Consider the following 14,340-nt stretch of genomic DNA (forward strand, 5'->3'; position numbering starts at 1 on the left):
CTTGGTTTGCTAGACATCAGCAGGTTAGAAAGAGATTTACTTTTTCAATGATGGCTTATTTCCTATATCTGATACGCAGTAGATGACTCATTTTGAAACCAGAAGCACTCTTTTTGGCTTTGCTGTCTTCCTGATATTTTCACTTCTGCATGAATGGGCCATCTGCATCTCCGATGATGCTTTTTTGACTTGACTCTTATAGAAGTCCTCAGAAGTGAATTTGGTCCAGTGAATGAAAATACAAACAGAAACCTGTAGAAACTGCACGTAAAATTCTCGAGCAGGTGACATTTTTAGACATAAGAAAAAGACAGTGGATGTCAACAAAGGTAATTTTACGTATAGGAGTTGTTGATTTCAAGTTTGAATTTGATACAGTTTTTAGAACTAGAATAAGTACTGATGAAGTGAACCAGTGCTGCCTACAGCTGTGTTTTGATATGCATGAGAGCATCTCCTTGAACTGTAAAGTGATGTATTGCTGTGCCACATAGAGCTACCAATGGCAGAACAAGTTACACAAAACTGAGACTGAAGAGTTTTCACTGACAGAAGCAATAATATGACAAGGGTTTGCAAACCGGAAAACAGTTTCTTTTTCTGATGCTCACTTCATAAACAGAAGAGAGTGTGAAAACACAGCTGTAGAGTAAGGTTATAAAACATCTTCTTTCAATAAATTACGAAGCAAACATGCAGTTAGTGTAAGAAGGCAAAAAATAAAAATGTAGAAGATTTGTTATGAATGCCCTACAGTACTAAGGCCAGTATACTAGAAATCACTGCCTGATTTTTGACCAATGCTGTTCATACACATGAATTTTTAGCACTAAATGGTGTATTCCAGGTTTGCTACCTGTAAATACTTCGTATGGGAAGAACACTTACAATACTGTAAATACTTCTTATTGGAATACTTCTTTCTTGTTGGAAAGGCTTGTGGCAAATGTGATTACTTATTAGAAAGCTGAGCCCAGTATCACTAACTTGACAACAGAGAGCTGTGCTGTTCAAAAGTGCTCAGAGGACCTCAGTTCCACCTCCTGCCTTTGCCTTCAGAGGCAGACCTGTGCAGTTGTTTCCTTGGATTAAATGTGCCATCTAGTGGCTATAGGGGAGTTAAATGGTAACAAAAAGAACTTTTTAATGAATATTTACACCATCGGGTAAAATGGATCGAGGCTGACAACTCCTTATATTGCCTTCTTTTTCTCCCCTAATTAACAAACATTTGTAGATAACTATTTGTTTCCAAAACTGTTTTTGTTTCAACTGTCTGTTGTCCAGTCTGATCTCAGGCTGTTTGCTGAGGTCCAGATTGAAATCATCTGCCATGGTACAGTATTTCGGCAGAATAAAGTTCACAAAGTCAGAAACCATGTTATAACATCTTTGTTCCTACCTGCCTCTGAAACATTGATTCTCAAGAACTTGGTTCAAGTTTCTAGAACTGCCTGAATTTCATAGAATCGTAGAACAGTTTGGGTTGGAAGAGACCTATAAAGGTCGTCTAGCCCAACTCCCCTGCAATAAGCAGGGACATCAGCTGGATCAGGTTGCTCAGAGCCCCATCCAGCCTGACCTTGGATGGAGGGATGGAGTGGGGATGGAACCATCTACCACCTCTGTGGGCAACCTGTTTGAATGTTTCAGCACCTCCATTGTAAAAAAATATTCTTCAGACACCATCTGCAGACACTCAGGATGTTCGAGACTCAAGGGTTAAGCTGCTTGACTGGTTGATTATTTTGACTTTGGATTCCTGTTAGTGCTGAGATTACCACTAAGTAAGAGTTTATGTTGGGACACTCAGCCAAACCTCCCCACTCCATCTCCACCTCATCCCCAACCCTCCTTCTCAGAAAACCCTATGAGAGACTGAATCCTGCCAATGTTTCACATGCTGCTGAAGGCTCACTTGAAGAGTCTCAGACAGTTTTCAGTTACACATAGAACATCACTCAAGTCGCTGATACCAAAAGTGCAAAGACGTTCATAGCTGTGTACACTGAAATAAACCCATTGGCTTTGAGATGGGTTCGAGAGAGAGGGCTTCAGATGAGAATACCTGGGGAGCCTTGCCCAGCTCTTGGTACACATCTGTCTCATGTAAATGTGGGAGAGGTTGCAGCTCACTGACACAGCCTGGGAACATGGTATGAAGAACATGGTACTGCACATGAGCTATACTGCAGTATAAAAGCCTTCATACATGCTTTTAGCATGTGCTCATACGGGGACACTAAACCCCTACTGGAGGCAGCTGGAGTGGAAAGCTTTATTAAAAAAAATGGAATAAAGTAGTCTTGGTTATTAATCAGGGAAGGAGATATTTGAGACAACCAACACCTGCTAGCTTTATAAAAGAAGAAATGCACACTGAAAATCTTTGTTTTCTATATGTGATGTTTGCAAAATGAAGTTAAACACTGAAAGCAACGTTTTGGTGGTGTTTCTCTCTGGAGACACCTGTGTGATTCAGTCCAAGTCACTACTGCTCTGAGAACTGGCTGTCCATGTGGATCCATCTCATCTAGACAAGTACTTGTCAACTTGATTTTAAAAGGGCTTCTTTTAGATTGCTGGCTTCAGGAAAGTGTTACTATTTTTCTGTTTCTTTCTCTTCTAGGATATTAAATGCAACATTGTTTGAAATGTATGAAGCTCTGGGCAATTTTCCTGCCTTGTGGGTCTTCAATGTGATGCTTGTGATTCTTCAAATTCTCCACGTTTTTTGGTCTTACTTAATCATAAAAGCAGCCTACAAAGCTATTTCAAAGGGCAAGGTAAGCCAGCACAATTCTTTTTCATGTTTAAGATTTTAACTTTTTTAATATCAGTACAGGCTCAATGACTTTTTGGTTACTTTCTCTTTCTAATCCGTAACACATAAGACACATGTTGTTTTATGTAATCTCTCCTTTCCTTTCAGGGAAACCTTTTTCCATTCTTAACAAATGTCAGATGAGTTAATATGGTCTTTATAGCATTGTATTTATATATACCTCCACACATTTTTATAATCTGTACAGTGACCCAAACTACCTTAGGGAAATCAGATTGAAAAGAACAACAAGTAAACTGCTTTCTTGGAGCTGCCAGTTCTGTTTTAATGCATTGCAGCAGTTGTTAACAAAGTGCTAATTTCCCAGCTGGTAGTGATAATTATAATAATACAAACTCAAATTCAGCTGCCTTTGCTAGTGGCAAAGTTACAAATCACAGCCTCTTTTGGGTTTTGGTATTAATGAGGTTCTGTGAAGGGCAAAAGAGCGCTTTCTAGGATTCCCACAGCAAGACCATTTGGGATAAAGTTTAGTGTCTTGCTGCCCTGGTTGTATTTTACAGGAAAATATAATGCACAGAAATGCTAGCCCCATTACACTTGCTGTGCAGGTACAGCACTCACATTTAGATGATAGAACTAACACCTACAGACCACATAAAATACAGAGTATTTTGGCCTTAAAGAGTACAACACATGAGTAGATGTTTTAGATGTGATCGCCCTCAAAGTGAATGGGATTGTTCTGTAGAAAACTGCATTCCATGAGCGTATCAGAGAGCTCAGCCTTGTACTGAATGGAGCCCGGAATCTGCAACTCACTCTGAGTGATAGTGCATTCATGAACTGTATTTTGCCTGGAAGCCACACTTCAGTCTCCTCTGCTTTTAGCGATTATTAGCCTCAGCTGTCTTGCCTGAATTACATCAGTGACTTCCAAGAATACTTTGTACTCTATCTTACTCTGTTGTTTATCCTTTTCCTTGTGCTGTGCTGGAAGGCTGGGAAGTGGAACCCCTTGCATGTAAGTTTCTTTAAATTTACTATGCAAAATATTTATTCTGCACAATACTGGTGTTTGTGGAGCTTTTTTAATGCGCAGTTTCTGCTTGGTATTTTGATCCCTTGTTTGTGTTTACATATTTAAATGAAGGCAATCTTTAAGTGCCATTCTTACTCCTTGCTTATGCATTGCCTGATACCATTCAAACCTGATTCTCTTTATAGTATCTGTGTGATATTATATTACAATCTTTTTTTACACATACATATCAGCAGGATAAGCAGCTGCTCTGTCACCATATAGGAAGCATACTTGAGAGCATAAGTCCTCTGCCTTTCAGTTCAAACAATTGCACAGGAGAAAATTTAGATTACAAGACCAAAGTAAGCACTTGCAGTAAGACAGTGTCCATGTTGAAGATTCATATGTATGACATATATGAGAAGGATTCTTCTTGCTTCAAATCTTAACTTCTTCATTCACAGTCCTTTTCCTTCCATTTTCCCAGTGAAATATGGAGTATTTTCACATCACATTACAGATATCTTACAGTAGATCTTCATCCTTAGTTATTATTTTATTTTTTTGCTACTGTTGTTCACCTTTGGAACAGCTCAGTTTATAAAACAATTCATTAACATTAAATTTATAACTAATCCTGTTCATCTATTTCTTATTCACAGTTATGCTGAGGAGTTTCATAAACTTAGATATCTATTTTTCTAGACTCCTGTAGAAATGATTCCAGAGTTGATTTGGGAAAGAACAAAGAGAACGACATACTGCAAGATGTGTTGTTTTCATGTTTTAAGTGCAAAGACCTTCTTATGTTGCTGCATTTAAAAAATAAAGGGAGCAGATCACATGTTTAAGAGAAGTAGCTGCAGCATAGAATCTTCTGATTGTTTGGCTTCAGGACGGGACCCTAGCAGAAGGGCTGGCAGTGAATCTAATAAGAGAGTTAAGATGACACAGAACCTTTCAGTAATCTGATCTGCCCTCACATCAATCACAGGCACTCAGTATCCTGTGTTGGGACCGTTCTCTTCTGTCTGATAAAAGTAAAATTCTAAGTGTATTTCTCTATCCCCAACAGCTTTACTATAGAAGTCTTTTTATATAAAATAGATTGAAGTAATCTGTGAATTAAAGCCGTGTATGTAGGGAATCAAATTTTTTACCTTAGCTGAAGTCCAGTTTCACAACTGTCAGAATTGCAAGCTTGATAGACATTGACATTAAAAACTTTACTTATTAGGAGGTATATGGGAACTGTGTGTTTCCTTATGTTCCAAATAGTGTCGCTCAGGTCTTCTGATATTGCAAAGATGGTAGCAATATTGGTAGTCCCAAGGGCAAATGGCTGTTTCTGAGGTGAGAGCTGGAGAGCAGAATTGTCATGAGGGCTTTCTGGAGTGGAGGAAAATTACTGTAAGCAAAAAATTACGTGCAGTGGCCCTGTTCTTAGTTGGTTTTATTTCTTTTTTTATTTATTTCTCAGTATGTGTTTTGCTCCTGCTAAATTCTCTGTATTCACCATAGTGAAATCAATTGTAATTGCCCAATGTGGCAACCAGCACAGCATGGATAGATTGTGAACTCATTGAAAGGCCTACTCTTGAGAATGAGTTGGGAGGTAAGAGGAAGGTAGTTGGGTTGAATGTTTTGTATTATCAGGTCAAAGAGAAGTATCCCAAAGGAAACATAGGTAATAAAATAGTAGTAATAGGGCAGAGAGACTGTGGCTAGGTTGAACTTGGTTGAATTTTCTGATTCTCTTGAACCAAAAAGTTCAGTGGTTTCCTTACAATCACCTCCTGCTTGCTTTTTTTCTTCAAACTCTACAGGCAGCAAAGGATGACCGAAGTGACATAGAGTCAAGCTCAGATGAGGAAGAAACAGTACCTCGTTCAAACACCGCACACAGCACTATCACCACTAATGGGACCAGCGGTACCAATGGGACAAACGGGTATCTTACTGGTGGCACTTGCTCAGAGGAGCATTAATCCTTGAGTTGAATCATGAGACATGAACAGAATGAACTGTTTGCTACTGGAAGTAAATTGTAAGTTGTGAATGCCGTTTCTTCATGTATCTCAGCATCAGAAAAAATTAGGAGCATTCTGATAGCGCACTGCCATATTTCCTGTTTGTGAATGAAGACAACACACCATTCTGTATACGTAGGCATGCTGTATGTGTATGTAACTGACACAATGGGAGCAGTATTTTCACTTGTACTGTCTCTGAAATACTATTTATTTTTTATTCTTTTGGGAACTTCCGGACAAAAGGGAATATCCATTCTCCAACTTTATCTCTTGGGATTCTCAGTAGTGGAGACTATCACACTCAAAACCTTCTGTCCATTCCTGTTGCTTTTGCCAAGTCTGCTATAAGTAATAGTTGCTACTTACAGTAAGATAGAACATAGCTTTATAGATTCTTACTCATTTCAGATATTTTTGCTATCTTTGTGTTTTAAAGTGCTGGTTTTGAAATTGCCTATCAAATCACAGTGGCCATTCCTCCAATACAAAGTTTTAAAACACTGGATTGATATTTTAAATAGTAGATAATGTGGTCAATTAGCAATTCAGGGAAAAAAAGCTGTGGTAATTGTGGGAAATTATTTTAGCATAATTTAAAATTCAATTTGATGTTTAATTACATTAGAAGTAGACTTGATTTGTTGTGCAAATACCCAACAGCATTGATGTCAACAGCTAGGATAAACTCATTCTTACTTTTTTTTTCCCCCTTGAAATTTTTGACCTATACAGATTTTAGCTTTTTGCTGAGATTCCATGTTGAAAGGTGCTTGTTCAAGTGCACCATTGTGAACTCAGACCTCACTCCTGAAACTGTTCTTGCACATTCAGATGGATGAGAGCGGGGGTGTAATGGAAAAAACAGTAGATGAAATATTGGTTGCTTCCTCAGACGCAGTCTAGGTATTGCTTTTGCAATTATTGCCACTTTCTTGGTAAGGGTGAAGAGAGAGAAGGCAAAATGTTATATGTTACTAGAAATAGTTCACTTTAAATGCATGAAAACTTGAGCAAAATTCACATAACTTAATTCACAGCAAACTTTGAATGCTCAGCATTATTTCATCACCCCTGCAAATAAAATTAAGGATGTCTGTAAAATAATTTTACTCTCTTTTCATACAAGATTTACAAACTGTGTCCCAAAGAAGACAAAGTAACACCAAAATAAACATCTTTTTAAACATGATATACAAACTTCTTCCAGTCTCTAGATCAAAGTTTGATGTAGGATGCTAAGGATCGTACAACTCTTGCAGGAGTTCACTTTTCCGTGATTTGTGACAGCAGTGCCAAAAGTAGGCAAGGTTCTTGGGTAACAGACTCTATGCAACCTACTGTTCAACAGTATTGTGTATGTGCACATAGAACCAATGTGCTTAAAGACCAAAGACTTATATATATATTTGAAAAAAAAAGTGGTAAAAAAAAGAGGAAGGAACAAACCAGGAAAAAAAAATGTAACAGTATGTCTTCTATATACAAAGAGATTAGAGTGCCATGTTCAGCTGGAACTCTAAGCCAGGAAATCTTTCTGATTCCTTCCACCTATGCAAATAGCCATAAAACATATGTAAAGGCTCTATTTTATACAGACTCTTGAAGAAATTTGTGCTACCACTACTTTCTTTTGAAAAAGAGAGATTAGTCCTGTTCTACTGGTCACTCTTGAAAACTTCTGAAACCTTTATTATCCAATTGGGACCCTTGTGTGTTAGTAAAAAAAATCTGCTAAAAGAGCAGAATGGTATGAATGAAAACAATACCTCCATTTAGTGGACAATAAAGATAAGAAAACTGACAAATCTTAAATGATTGAAGAAGAGCTGTCAGTTTTACTGCCCACAAAGCATCTTTTGAAAAACCCAGGTAAGGTTCTAATTAAGCAGCTGCGTACCTTATGTGTCCAAGAGTATATCTGAGGGAGCAAGGGATATATAAATATCCTTCTTCCCTGAATGTTTCTCTGCCTCTAATTTTTCTCATTTGTCTCCCGTGCCTCAGATTTCATACAGTTGTATGAACAACTGCAGGGCAGGTTGTACATATGAAAATACACTGATTGCAATAGATTATCCCATCCACAGTATTCGAAGTGGCAGTTGTTTAATAATGACTGTCAAGAGAATACCAAGATTTTAAAACAAAAGCATCCTGGGAAATATTGGATGAACTTTGTAATTTCAGAAATCTGACCTGCTACGATGGTAATTGAGAATAGTAGTTTAAACACACCTCTTTAATGTTGTTGATTACTACCTCCACTCGATCATTTCATTTTTGCAAAGATGGTTACAAAAACCGCATTCTGGCAAAATATTTTGTCTTACACAGGGACAATTCTCAATAACAATTCCTGTGTGAGAGGCTGGATACCATTGGACACTGTTAGTCCTCCCCAGCTATGCTCTATAGTGTTAATTCAGACATACAGTCAAAACTACAACCCTTAAGATGATTTCCCATTGCTGACTACATATGCTTTTAGTGTATCCCCACTGTTAAATCATGCAACTTCAATTGAAACTCTTCTTTTAAGGTTTAAATTCAGTTTCATAGAATTATTTGGTTGGAAAAGAACTTTAAGACCATTGAGTCCAACCACTAATCTAACACTGCCAAGCCCACAATTAAATCATGTCCTTCAGCACTTCATCCACACATATTTTAAGTATTTCCAAGGATGGTGACTCAACCACCTCCCTTGACAACCTGTTCCAGTGTCTAACAACCCTCTTGACAAAAAAGCTCTTTCTAGTATCCAATCTACACCTTGCCTGGTGTAACTTCAGCCCATTTCCTCATGTCGTATCACTTGTTACTTGGCAAAAGACACCGACCCCTGCTTCTCTACGGCCTCCTTTCAGGTAGTTGTAGAGAGTGAGAAGGTCTCTCCTCAGCCTCTTTATCTCCAGGATAAATATCCCCAGCTTCCTTAGCCACTCCTCATAAGACTTGTTCTCTAAACCCTTCACCAGCTTTCTTGCCCATCTCTGTACATGCTCCAAAGTTTCACCTATGATGTACTAAAGCACGCATGCAGTTAACATGGTTGAACTGACTCACAGTGACTTATCTCTTTATAAACCTGGCTTTTTGGAGTCCATTCTTAGCAGCCTAGAATAAACTTAATACAGATATGTCTGGAAAATAAGTGAGATGAGAGATTCAAATGACACCTCTGGGGAAATGCGATAAGAGTAAAAAAGTGTTGTGAACTTCATTAATCTTTGCTAAATGATCATTAAATGTTCAAGCTACAGATTTTTTTATGACAATTAAAAATTCACACAATTATTTCTGTCTTTAGTGGGAAGGACCAAGAGTTTTAGTGATCATACTTGACAGCATGTTTTGGTTCATTGTTTTAACCAATGGCTATCAAAAGTTTGGCTTCATCTTCCACTGCAAAGAGAATGTCATGCAGCTGTTTCTTTTTTTCATTTGAATTTGTTTGCTTCTCTGCCGAAAAACTTTTCAAGGTGCTTTTGGAGGTCATCAAGTATCTAGAAGATAATCACATATATTCTGGGAAATTGATTGAAATGATTCACATGGCTCATGGTAAATATGCGATCTTAAAAGGTTCTGTGTATTTGTACCTTTTATAGAATTGTCATTTCAGTCATTTTAGAAATGAGGGTTTGTACTTTATAACCTATTTGTCTTCAACTTCTATGCTCCCTTTTTATAGTACAGTACCTGACATAGTGGTTGAGATGTTGAAGTAGAAAAATGAGGAAATGATATGTGGAGTTTATTAGTAAATAAATAGTAAGAATTTGTCTTCTCTCCTTAGCTAGTCCAGAATATAGTACAGTAAGATTCAGGTCTCCCTTTGTTTACTGTTTCCCATATTGACATATTTTGTACCAAAAGAAAAATGTATGGTAGGTTGAGGTTTTTTTTCATTAAAAAACTATAAACAAACATTACAGAAAATGGTATAAATATCTGATCAAATAACAAAGGTGGACATTGGAGTCTTTTAGATCTTGATCAATGTTACATAGTACTAGTTCTAAAATACCAAAGTGTCCCATGCTGTTTCCTTGTTGCTGTTTTGTAATTTTTTCTATGTGTTATTTATTTAATGATTCCAGCAGAATTGGAACTGATGTAACAGCTTCATATGCTTCTGTCTCAGCCTTGTTTGATTGCCAATGCCAAATCCTTTTTCTGAGACATGTACATGCACTAAAGCTTTGCTTTAGTGAAGTGATTCTTGTCTTAAATCTGCATCTGTTTCAGGTGAAAATAACTTCCTGGTTCAGAATGGGATGCGATGGCAAAAGCCATTACCCTACAGCAAATGTCAGTGATGATAAAAACTGAATGATTTAAACACTGCATGTGTTTACACAGAAGATTCTAGTAGGAAGCCTGATGCCTGTTTCTTTCATTTTTCTCATTTCTGCAGCCTTCTGTATTCTCAGAGAAATATGGGCTACTGTTGGTTTTCTACAGTTGATGCTTTGGTATTTTTTATTCTCTTTGCTACAACTCATTTTTGTATGTTTCCTATTGTCTATCTCTTGTGGCGTTTGTGCAAAAGGAGCTATCGAATACTTTTAACTCTTCCTGCAATGTAGACACTATTAGGCCTAACTTCAGTGTTCTGTAAACTACAGTTGCCTTTAAACCATAAAGCAAAAACAGTTTATATTACTTGTTTTGACTGGTTTTGATTTGGAACAGGGACCTGATGGGAACTTCAGTAAGACAACCTTATTCTTCTTTTCTTTCCTTTTTAAAAAGCACTAGTGGAAGTTTGGAAAAGTAGCGTTAAGTGTATAGGCTTTAAATTGTAAAGCTTTCTGATTGTGGTTGCGATGAAAAAACAGTGTTTGAGTGTGTCTATACAGAGTTCTCGGTCTTTGAAATTGCTTTCAATTAGAAAACTGGAGGAAATACTGTAAATTATGTTTTGGAGCCATGTCAACAATCATATATCTTAGACAAGGCAGAAATTATTGTCTTACATGACCTAAAAAGATCTGTGCAACAAAACACATTTTCTGGCTTCTGTTGAGTTTCAGCTTCTTCCAGTCCCAAGGTTCAACTTTTATACATGATCTCTCATACCGTACCGTGCATATTGACTGCCTGTTTCAAGTCAGGGTGAGGTTGATGACACTATTTCACCTGTGTTTCCATGACAATCCGGTGCTTGAGCAACTCTTTCAGAAATGCAGTGATGTGTAGGAACTCCACTGTCTCAGACACAGTGATGTGCTAGCTAGAAGTCCTTTCATGTATAGCTGTTGCGTAGAACTTTGGGAGTTATTTTGTGTTTAACTCAGTTGGGTTTGGGTTTGTTTGGTTGGTTTTTTAAATGGAAAATAATTATTCCTCATAAAATCTCTGGAACCAATCAATATTGTGGGCTATTTTAATTTGGAGACACTTTCATAATAAACATAACTATTAGGAATATAGTGTCTGTTTTCTTTTCTATGAAATGCAAACAACATTTGGCTTTGTTTTCACTCAAAGATTGTTATCCACTCTGAAGGCTACAGCACTTTTAGAGCAGACCCAACTGTGTCTTTACTGAGTTTGTCACTGCAGCATTTTACGCTATTTCTTATATGAAACTGTGTGTAATAGTAAGTGTTAGAAGGACAGGTTATCTCTATCCAAAGTAAAATATTTTTATTTCTTAAAAAGACATTTTTCTAGGTTGTGAAAAGTAAAATTTTGCATGTTAATAATTTTTTAATGTCCAGCTGGAGCCACTTTGGAAAAGCTGTCTTTTTCCAGTCTAGATGGTTAGAGTTTCTTAAAAGTAGATGTTCATTCACACGTTTCAGGCTAAACTGTCAGTCAGCAAGGCATCACCTACCTACCAATTACTACTGGAAGTGAGAGGGCTGCTCTTGTACAGTAGTTCTTCTGAGCAAAAGCTGCAGCTCCTGATTTTGCCAAGGGAGCTGCCTCTTTCAGACTTGTACCATTAGAGCAGACCAAACCTGCTTGAAGGAGTAAAAGGTTTTGTTGTGGTGGTTTATTTTATGCAAGGGGCTATCTATGTGTAGCAATGCACTGAGCCGGAATCGCCTTTGTACACTCATCAAAGTAAGGCCTACAAAATACCTTTGTCAGGCAGGCTGTGGTGCAGCAACAACAGATGATGAAGAAGTACTTAGAAATGGGATGCATGAAAACATTCTTACAACTTCAGCAGAAATTTGAGACAACAGTTGTCATGGCACAAATACTGATTACATAGGAATCTCCACATATCAGTTGAAGTTTTGCCTCTAGAATAGAAGGAAACCTGAGGATTTGCATTGTGTATAAAGAATTAATTACCTTGGTTGTTAATTTGCCTCTCTGATAATACCAAGCTATAATCTTGTAATGCATTTAATATGGCATTTAAGTTCTTGTTTATTGAAAAGGTTTAATTATGTGGAAATTAGTCCAGTTTTATATCTAATGTCTTTTGATTCCTCCTACATGTATGCCCCTCAACTTATGTAGCACAAGAGAGAGTTACTTCATACATAAAATGGCTCACAATAATGTGAAAAAGCGCAAGATTTTTTTTATGTACTGCTTTTAAGTGTATAAAGGTCCCTCTGTACAGGAAACACAGTAGTTCTCAGGAGATGAGAGGAGGTCTCTGCTGCTTTAGAAGAGCTAAAAGGTACTAATTTGGTCTGCTGTAGTTCAGAAAGTGAGTGGAGGTATCCAAATGTGTAACTGTGCCAGATGGGTGAATTGCTGTGTGGCTCAGTAGCTCATCATGCTGTGATGGACAGACACTCGGAGTTTGTGTGGAGAGATTTCTACTCCTCAGCATTAGTCCTGGCTCTCCTGGTATTGGTAGAGTGTTGCTATTATGCTCATTTACGGTGGGTTTTTTGGTGGTCTTTGTACCCAGTTCTTCAAGATGCAAGTCCAGTCCCTTGACAGATTTTACACTGCCTACCCTTATTGGTGGGGTTGCTTTAAGTGGATTTCATAGATGACTATGCTAATTTCTGCTCAGATATGAAGGAGTCTGGGGTGGTTTTCGTATGGTCATCACAGGCTGTTTTCCACAGGAAATTTTAAAATGTGAACACATTCAATATTAAAAAGTATGAGTGGCACCAAGTGAGCATTTATATGTGTAATAGGTATGAAACTGGAAGGCACACAGGGCCAACTTGCATATTCTGAATTCTCATCAATGACAGCCCTCCTGGACTGTATAATGCAGAGATCACAGCGCTAAGCGAAGTTAATTCCCATAATCCAAATCCTCTTTATGCATAGCAAATCAAAAACCCCCAATAACTATGTATTAACTAAGCAGAGTAATGGTGTACCTGAGACGTGTGCCATGCCAGGCCTAACTCTGCGGAGCTCTGCCAGCAGAAGACAACAGTGCCTACAGGAGGCCTCTCTGCTGTGGAATGCAGCAGGGAGCGAGAGTGAGGCTCACACACCTTTCAGCTTCTGCCAAAGAAGATGGCTTTATCACTGTAGGATAAAACACACTTGAAAGTGTTTCATACCCATCTTCTCCAGCTCTGGGTCTGCCAAGCCATTGATGGAATTGCTTAAATGCAGAGGAATTGCTTAAATGCAGTGTTGTGTGCAACACTCAGATATTTGTAAGGTTCTGATTTTCAAATGGAATTGCTGAGATGTGACACAGAACTGTTAGCTTTTAGAGACTGAAAAGTGCAATACAAAATCAAGTATTACAAAATAGTTGGGTATTTTAGTTTGTATGTGTAAGAGAGCATGACCAACTTGAAATGCTAGTGCTGAAGTTCAATAATTAGATGAAAAGGTAATGTATTTTTTAAAGCTACTTAGTGGCATCATATATTTACATTCCAAATTTAATACACTTTCTTAAACATCTGAAAAGCACCATTGTACCTCTAACACTTTCAAAACACTTCCAAGTGTAAGTTCCTCTCCCTAGAAAATATTATGCAGTTTATTTTTCACTCTTTCCAACACAGGACTGAGCAAGGCTCCTGTACAGTTACATGGCAGTAACATTTCTTGCTGTATTTTGGGAAGCTTTTACAGTCTCTCTATATCAAAAAACATTAACATTCTGAAATTCAGAGTTAGAATGTGATCCTTCCTAATTAAAATTGCATCAGCTCCCTCCTGCATTAACCTAACTAGCAACTTTCTGTCCTGTTTTTCTGTCCTGTTTCTGAGCTTGTTTTAAAGATGACCTCACCTTTTAACTCCCAGTAACAGTAGTTTTAATTACTGTTGCTCTCCTAAGGTATCTTTGAAAAAGCTGCTTCTTACCAGAAGGGCTTGCTTGCTATTTTGCATTTTATATTTATTTAGTCTCTTGTCAAATTTTAGTTTAAACTTGATTCAATCCAAAGTGTTTAGATGTTACCATATCTCATTTTTATATGTGGTTTCTCACTGAACAATCTCCAAGTGAGATCAGTGCCCGTAGCTGTTGTTTTATGGGACAACCTAATCCAGAAAAGGATTTGCATGTTAGTAGTCTAGATCACTTAAAG

The 14,340-nt window shown here is 37.6% G+C and overlaps 1 protein-coding gene across 2 annotated transcripts in view; it reads left to right on the top strand.

The window, feature by feature from the left end:
* Positions 1–5,797, top strand: part of CERS6 (ceramide synthase 6) — a 126,949-nt gene extending 121,152 nt beyond the window's left edge. The window contains exons 9-11 of one of the 2 annotated variants that reach the window (XM_062004886.1): positions 2,630–2,786; positions 3,786–3,813; positions 5,640–5,797. In XM_062004886.1, coding sequence (XP_061860870.1) covers positions 2,630–2,786; positions 3,786–3,813; positions 5,640–5,797 — 343 coding nt within the window. Of the gene's footprint in view, positions 1–2,629; positions 2,787–3,785; positions 3,814–5,635 lie in introns of both variants that reach the window. The other variant, XM_062004888.1, reaches the window with a different exon arrangement.
* The last annotated feature ends 8,543 nt before the right edge of the window (positions 5,798–14,340 follow it).

This window comes from Colius striatus, chromosome 11 (genome assembly GCF_028858725.1).
Source record: "Colius striatus isolate bColStr4 chromosome 11, bColStr4.1.hap1, whole genome shotgun sequence".
Classification (NCBI taxonomy): Eukaryota; Metazoa; Chordata; class Aves; order Coliiformes; family Coliidae; genus Colius; species Colius striatus.